Here is a 9,318-nt window from a genome sequence, read left to right on the forward strand (position 1 = left end):
CACCAGACAACACCACACACCAGACGACACCACACACCAGACGACGACACCACACACCAGACGACGACACCACACACCAGACGACACCACACACCAGACACCATACACCACATACCAGACGACACCACACACCAGACGACACCACACATCACATATCAGACAACACCACACACCAGACGACGACACCACACGCCAGATGGCATCAGACGACACGACACCGCACACCAGACGACACCACACACCAGAGAACACCACACACCAGACGACACGATACCACACACCAGACGACACGACACCACACACCAGACGACACGACACCACACACCAGATACCACACACACCAGACAACACCACACACCAGACGACAACATCACACACCAGACGACGACACCACACACCAGACGACACCACACACCATACACCACATACCAGACGACACCACATACCAGACGACGACGCCACACACCAGATGACATCAGACGACACGACACCACACACCAGACAACACCACACACCAGACAACACCACACACCAGACAACACCACACACCAGACGACGACACCACACACCAGACAACACCACACACCAGACGACACCACACACCAGACGACGACACCACACACCAGACGACACCACACACCAGACACCATACACCACATACCAGACGACACCACACACCAGACGACACCACACATCACATATCAGACAACACCACACACCAGACGACGACACCACACGCCAGATGGCATCAGACGACACGACACCGCACACCAGACGACACGACACCACACACTAGACACCACACACCAGACACCATACACCACATACCAGACACCACACACCAGACACCATACACCACACCAGACGACACCATACACCAAACGACACGACGCACCAGACGACACACCACACCAAGTTAGATTACAACCACTGGTAGCGTTGAAATCACCCACCACCACTACTACTACTACCACAACCACCCCCCGCCGACGACCCCCCCACCACTACCACCACCACAGCCACCCCCCGCCGACGACCCCCCACCACAACCACCCCCTGCCGACGACCCCCACCATAACCACCCCCCGCCGACGACCCCCCACCTCAACCACCCCCACCGACGACCCCCACCATAACCACCCCCACCGACGACCCCCGCATCACTTAAATTGTGTTCGAAAATTTTGAATGCAGGAAAATGTTATATTGTGTTGAATTAACCAGTGTTGCTGGCAACGGTTTTAAAACATAACATACACGGGTTGGCTAATGGGGGGTTCACATTATTATAATCACGGGAGAGAGCTAAACCCGTAGGATTATACAGCTCATGTGGGGGGGATGGAAGGTATTCAGGCTCAATTCAGGGGACTGGAGCACAGATCCAATTCCATAGATCAAGAGCCCCTCACCTGCGTCAAGGAACCTCCCTTGACGGGGGGAGGGGGGGGAAGTCACAACCTTTCGACTAAACAAAGGCCACTGAGGATGTACGTCACCTTTGTCACCACTAGATAAGAATACTTTAATTCCTGAAACAGAGATTTAAGAAAACTCGCAGTATATATACACAGAAATACACTTTTCCGTAGAGTGCAACGGACAAGTGAAGAAGTAGTAGCAGTCATACACACAGCAAGAGGCATCCCTGAGCTTCCCCAGCGCTCGGGCTGCGGCCAAAGGCTGGGGTGTGTCTCCAAAAGGATCCTATAGTGATTGCCGCCTTTGCACCTCCTGACATCACTCGACTCACGAAATCGTAATGACACGATTGCAAACAAACCATACCATATCACGGGTGGGGTTTGAACCCGCGGTCAGAGAGTCTCAAAACTCCAGACCGTCGCGGGTTCAAACCTCACCCGTGGTATGGTTTGGTTTTTCTTAACATCGTCTGCTGCTTTGTAGCTGCCATACCCCTCGAGCCCAGTAAGGCGGAGTTTGTGGCAGCCTAAGGTGCCTAGCTTCTTCCTACGAGCTCCGTGAGGGCGGGGAATGGGGCTAGGCCTGGGGACAGTTGGTCCCAGAAGATGGGGAGATACTTTTATTTCCTCCCATGGCAGACACACATCTCGGACACTCCCGCCATAGGGAGCCAAGGCCGGGTCGCCAACTAGCAGAGACCCGGGTTGGCAGTACCGGCGAATCAAGAAGACACCTTTCAGTGTTTATATCTTGTGACATGAGTCCATGTAGTGTGGAGCGTCGCCGTATATGTGTGGCTGCTGCCTGCCTTCACTCACCCTCCTCAGCCTGACAGATTATTTACGTTGAATTTACAGGCAAAGAACCTCGTCTCGTGTCAAATCCCAGCTTTAACTCATAGCTCTCCAGGATGCGACCCACACCAGTCGACTAACACCTAGGTACCTACTTACTGCTAGGTGAACACGGGCAACTGGTGTAAGGAAGCGTGCCCAAACGTTTCCACCCATGACTCAATTCTTGAAGTTCGAAATCCAACCTGTTATGAAATTTGAAGGGAAAACATGACAGGTTTGGTTCCCACAACAAATATATATCATAGACTATTGTTAACCACACACACTGCAGACTATCAGACTGTTGCTAACCACACACACTGCAGACTATCATAGACTAATGTTAGCCACACACTGCAGGCCATCATAGGCTATTATTATTATAATCAAAAAGAAGCGCTAAGCCAATCATAGGCTATAATCCTAGGAATCAGAGCTATCCCATCCCTGGGTCAAATCTTTGTTACCTCCTGGTACTCAAGCGTTCTATGGCCCATACCGGTTTAGCGCTTCCCATAATTAATACACTCGGACCGTATAAAACAATGTTAACTCTGTCCGCCAGTCCTCCTGTCCGGTACTTCCTCTAAACTTAAACCTTCAAAAGTCCTTAGGCGGAATGACTCCCACAGGTTTAGCGCCTCACACGGCAATTACCCGCCTAGGAGCACCAGCGAGTGCGCACCTTCAGGAGACCAACCTAGTGCGCAGTCTGAAGGTCAGGTGAGTGCGACCCACCTTCCTGGTCACATACATGCATGAAGACGGCTCCTCAACAAGGCTTAACGTGTGTTCAGTGGTGTGGTGCTCAGTGGTAGTGTGTTCAGTGGTAGTGTGTTCAGTGGTGTGGGGCTCAGTGGTAGTGTGTTCAGTGGTGTGGGGCTCAGTGGTAGTGTGTTCAGTGGTGTGGGACTCAGTGGTAGTGTTCAATAGTGTGGGGGCTCAGTGGTGGTGTGTTCAGTAGTAGTGTTCAGTGGTGCGGGGTTCACTGGTAATGTTCAGTAGTAGAGCGTCCGGTGGTGTGGGACTCAGTGGTAGAGCGTCCAGTGGTGTGGGACTCAGTGGTAGAGCGTCCGGTGGTGTGGGACTCAGTGGTAGAGCGTCCGGTGGTGTGGGACTCAGTGGTAGAGCGTCCGGTGGTGTGGGACTCGGTGGTAGTGCGTCCGGTGGTGTGGGACTCAGTGGTAAAGCGTCCGGTGGTGTGGGACTCAGTGGTAGAGCGTCCAGTGGAGTGTAGGTTAGTTCAACACAAGATCTGGAGCCGTGCGAGACCTCTGGGCGAGACGTCTGCACAATTATGTACAAAGTTGGTTTCGCCGAGAGCAATGGACACAGTTCAAGACCCAACTGTCACTGGTACAACGTTCCTCTCTGTGTACAACTTTACCGCATCACTGATTTGATGAAGCACTGTAGAGAGCGAAACGTTCTAATTTTCTTCAGTTATTAATATATTAATAAGGGAGCTCTAAACTGGGAAGTTGTATGAGCAAGTACCCTTACATGTGTAGTATGAGCAAGTACCCTTACAGGTGTAGTATGAGCAAGTACCCTTACAGGTGTAGTATGAGCAAGTACCCTTACAGGTGTAGTATGAGCAAGTACCCTTACAGGTGCAGTATAAGCAAGTACCCTTACAGGTGCAGTATGAGCAAGTACCCTTACAGGTGTAGTATGAGCAAGTACCCTTACAGGTGTAGTATGAACAAGTACCCTTACTGGTGTAGTATGAGCAAGTACCCTTACAGGTGTAGTATGAGCAAGTACCCTTACAGGTGTAGTATGAGCAAGTACCCTTACAGGTGTAGTATGAGCAAGTACCCTTACAGGTGTAGTATGAGCAAGTACCCTTACAGGTGTAGTATGAGCAAGTACCCTTACAGGTGTAGTATGAACAAGTACCCTTACAGGTGCAGTATGAGCAAGTACCCTTACAGGTGTAGTATGAGCAAGTACCCTTACATGTGTAGTATGAGCAAGTACCCTTACTGGTGTAGTATGAGCAAGTACCCTTACAGGTGCAGTATGAGCAAGTACCCATACAGGTGTAGTATGAGCAAGTACCCTTACAGGTGTAGTATGAGCAAGTACCCTTACAGGTGTAGTAAGAGCAAGTACCCTTACAGGTGTAGTATGAGCAAGTACCCTTACAGGTGTAGTATGAGCAAGTACCCTTACAGGTGTAGTATGAGCAAGTACCCTTACAGGTGTAGTATGAGCAAGTACCCTTACAGGTGTAGTATGAGCAAGTACCCTTACAGGTGCAGTATGAGCAAGTACCCTTACAGGTGCAGTATGAGCAAGTACCCTTACAGGTGCAGTATGAGCAAGTACCCTTACAGGTGCAGTATGAGCAAGTACCCTTACAGGTGCAGTATGAGCAAGTACCCTTACAGGTGCAGTATGAGCAAGTACCCTTACAGGTGCAGTATGAGCAAGTACCCTTACAGGTGCAGTATGAGCAAGTACCCTTACAGGTGTAGTATGAGCAAGTACCCTTACAGGTGTAGTATGAGCAAGTACCCTTACAGGTGCAGTATGAGCAAGTACCCTTACAGGTGCAGTATGAGCAAGTACCCTTACAGGTGCAGTATGAGCAAGTACCCTTACAGGTGTAGTATGAGCAAGTACCCTTACAGGTGCAGTATGAGCAAGTACCCTTACAGGTGTAGTATGAGCAAGTACCCTTACAGGTGCAGTATGAGCAAGTACCCTTACAGGTGTAGTATGAGCAAGTACCCTTACAGGTGCAGTAAGCACCCACATGTGTCACCTGTTGGTGGCCGCCGCTTTTTAGGGAAAAAAAGGGATATTGTTTTAATTGAAATATGTTTGTTGGGCTGTCCTAATTTAGATACACAACACAAACATACAACACTTGCGCGCACACCATACACGCACACATACGCGCACGCACACAACACACACCTCATGCAACACACCCACACCCCATACAAACACCTCGTGCAACACATGTAACACGCCACACTTGCAGCGAACGTACCACACACCATAACACTCGCAGCACACGCACACCACAACACTCGCAGCACACGCACACCACAACACTCGCAGCACACGCACACCACAACACTCGCAGCACACGCACACCACAACACTCGCAGCACACGCACACCACAACACTCGCAGCACACGCACACCACAACACTCGCAGCACACACACCACACACAACACTCAGCACAGCACACGCACACCACAACACTCGCAGCACACGCACACCACAACACTCAGAACACGCACACCACAACACTCGCAGCACACCACACACCACAACACTCGCAGCACACACACACCACAACACTCGCAGCACACGCACACCACACATCACAACACTCGCAGCACACGCACACCACAACACTCGCAGCACACGCACACCACAACACTCGCAGCACACGCACACCACAACACTCGCAGCACACGCACACCACAACACTCGCACCACACACACACACCACAACACTCGCAGCACACACACACCACAACACTCGCACACACGCACACCACAACACTCGCAGCACACGCACACAACACTCGCAGCACACGCACACCACAACACTCGCAGCACACGCACACCACAACACTCGCAGCACACGCACACCACAACACTCGCAGCACACGCACACCACAACACTCGCACCACACACACACACCACAACACTCGCACCACACACACACCACAACACTCGCACTACACACACACCACAACACTCGCACCACACACACACAACACTCGCACCACACACACACCACAACACTCGCACCACACACACACCACAACACTCGCAGCACACGCACACCACAACACTCGCAGCACACGCACACCACAACACTCGCAGCACACGCACACCACAACACTCGCAGCACACGCACACCACAACACTCGCAGCACACGCACACCACAACACTCGCAGCACACGCACACCACAACACTCGCAGCACACGCACACCACAACACTCGCAGCACACGCACACCACACATCACACACACACACACACAAAACACTCGCACCACACACACACAACACGCACCACACACACACAACACTCGCACCACACACACACCACAACACTCGCACTCCACACACCACAACACTCGCACCACACACACACCACAACACTCGCACTACACACACACCACAACACTCGCACCACACACACACAACACTCGCACCACACACACCCCACACACCCACCACACACCCACCACAACACACGCACCACACACACACACCACAACACTCGCACCACACACACACCACAACACTCGCACCACACACACCACAACACTCGCACCACACACACACAACACTCGCACCACACACACACCACAACACTCGCACCACACACACACACCACAACACTCGCACCACACACACACCACAACACTCGCACTCCACACACCACAACACTCGCACCACACACACACCACAACACTCGCACCACACACACACCACAACACTCGCACCACACACACACCACAACACTCGCACCACACACACACCACAACACTCGCACCACACACACACCACAACACTCGCACCACACACACACCACAACACTCGCACCACACACACACCACAACACTCGCACCACACACACACCACAACACTCGCACCACACACACACCACAACACTCGCACTCCACACACCACAACACTCGCACCACACACACACACCACAACACTCGCACTCCACACACCACAACACTCGCACCACACACACACCACAACACTCGCACCACACACACCACAACACTCGCACCACACACACACCACAACACTCGCACTCCACACACCACAACACTCGCACCACACACACACCACAACACTCGCACCACACACACACCACAACACTCGCACTCCACACACCACAACACTCGCACCACACACACACCACAACACTCGCACCACACACACACCACAACACTCGCACCACACACACCACATCACACAACACACACCATGAGTGATATATTGTACTCACCAATGTTGACAAGCTTGATGCCATCGTGAGCAATGGCGTTGAGTGCTGTGGTGACATTCTCCAGTGCTTGGTGCTGGTTCAAGACTCTCTTCACCTTCCTGAGTCGTCTCTTCTGCAGCACTTCCACCAGGGTGACGAGGGCCAGGCCGTCACACAGATCCTCTGAGAGGTTCTCCACCCTCAGGCCGGTGTCTCTCAGCTGCACGTTCACCCAGTTCCTGAAGGTGTGATGCTGGATCTCCACCCACATGTCCTCCTGGTCTTTGATTCTCATGCCTTTAGCAGCATGGCCCTCGGCACTCCTGGCCAGGAGGCCAGCATGGCTCATCCTCAGCTGCTCCTCAGACATCCTGCAGCAGTACACGTAAGGTTGTGGCGGCTCCGTCAGGTCTGCTGCCTGATGCTTGTGTTGGCTAGGCTGTTATTCGTTGCACAACACTCGAGTTTTGCGGAATATCTTCCATCTCTTCTTACACAATACACTTATGGCAATTCATGTTGTATATAAGTTGCTTGAGCACTACAACAGCCACACCCCCACAAACCAATTTATCCCTTCATAACATCTCACTCCTGTAAAAGGCAATACCTGTTAAAATACTGACTAGGTTATTTGTTATAAACTGCTGGACGGAAACACCACAAAATATAACTAGTATACAGCAGGGCTGTAAGCCCAGCTGTGAAGGTTGTGGGCTGATAGTTGAAGTGTGCTGAGAGTGCACCCCCCTACCTTCCCCGTGGGCTCACCGCCGAGTACTGACCGCTAACTTAGCGTCTTCCACTCACAACTTAGTAAGTTGCCTGCTAGCTTCTTGTGCAGAATTTTAGGGATCTCTTACAATTAATGTAATTAATTTATTTCTATTCGGAGAAAGCATTTATTAATATAGTGAAATGTATGATACCGAATAAAGGTATTTTGCCTTAAAAAAAAAACACTTTAAATTTTACTAGATGGCAGCACCCAGTTAGCATCTGTAAGAACTTGTATGGCATTATAAGCATATTTTAGCAGCATACTTACAGCTAGTTTTTATTCTTTTAAAACATTAATGGAATTGTAAGAAAAATGTGAGAAACACGTACTGGGTGATGGATGAAAATAATTTACACTAGGCTAAGTCATTTACGTAAGTCAGCCCAAGAAGACATGGTTTATTTATGACTGGTGTTTCAGCTGCTATGTGTGTTATGTGGTATATAACCTGTGGTCCACCCCAACACCCACCTTAACTCCCACCCAGCACCATTCCCAGCGCTCCCACTCTCCCCTTCCCCTCCCTTGTCCTACCCAGTTCTTTTCCCATTTCCTGTTCCCCAGCTCCCGCAGTTAACTCTCAACTTCCTCTACTCTTACTCTGTCTCTTCAGGCTTCCAGCACCCTTGTTGTACTTAACAAATATCCTCTCTCTCTTTATCCCTTATTCTTCGTAGCTACCTGTTATCTCTGTTTTTAATACCTTCCAGTATACCTTTCCCTTTCATGTACCTGGCCTTGATATGTCAGGTCTTCTCCCACCATTGTCCTTCCATCAAGTCTTACCGTTTTTCTTGTTATGGTAGTTCTTCCCTGCTGCCTCGAACGTGGTCGCTCGCATGTGTTCGTCGGCTCCGTGATCGTTCCTATGTGTTCGTCGTTGTAGTGGTAGCTCGCATGTGTTCGTCGGCTCCGTGATCGTTCCTATGTGTTCGTCGTTGTAGTGATAGCTCGCATGTGTTCGTCGGCTCCGTGATCGTTCCTATGTGTTCGTCGTTGTAGTGATAGCTCGCATGTGTTCGTCGTTGTAGTGATAGCTCGCATGTGTTCGTCGTTGTAGTGATAGCTCGCATGTGTTCGTCGTTGTAGTGATAGCTCGCATGTGTTCGTCGTTGTAGTGATAGCTCGCATGTGTTCGTCGTTGTAGTGATAACTCGCATGTGTTCGTCGTTGTAGTGATAGCTCGCATGTGTTCGTCGTTGTAGTGATAGCTCGCATGTGTTCGTCGTTGTAGTGATAGCTCGCATGTGTTCGTCGGCACCCTGACCGTCCTTACATTTCATGTCGTGTTC

General features: G+C 50.8%; 1 protein-coding gene across 4 annotated transcripts in view; it reads right to left on the minus strand.

The window, feature by feature from the left end:
• jbug (filamin-type immunoglobulin domains fbug) overlaps nucleotides 1-8,019 on the minus strand; it is a 495,234-nt gene extending 487,215 nt beyond the window's left edge. For 3 of the 4 annotated variants that reach the window (XM_070088188.1, XM_070088189.1, XM_070088185.1), the window contains exon 1: nucleotides 7,267-8,019. In XM_070088188.1, coding sequence (XP_069944289.1) covers nucleotides 7,267-7,615 — 349 coding nt within the window. In that variant the 5' untranslated portion in view covers nucleotides 7,616-8,019. The remainder of the gene's footprint in view (nucleotides 1-7,266) is intronic. The other variant, XM_070088187.1, reaches the window with a different exon arrangement.
• Nucleotides 8,020-9,318: the final 1,299 nt, after the last annotated feature.

This window comes from Cherax quadricarinatus, chromosome 24, assembly GCF_038502225.1.
Source record: "Cherax quadricarinatus isolate ZL_2023a chromosome 24, ASM3850222v1, whole genome shotgun sequence".
In the NCBI taxonomy this organism is placed as follows: domain Eukaryota; kingdom Metazoa; phylum Arthropoda; class Malacostraca; order Decapoda; family Parastacidae; genus Cherax; species Cherax quadricarinatus.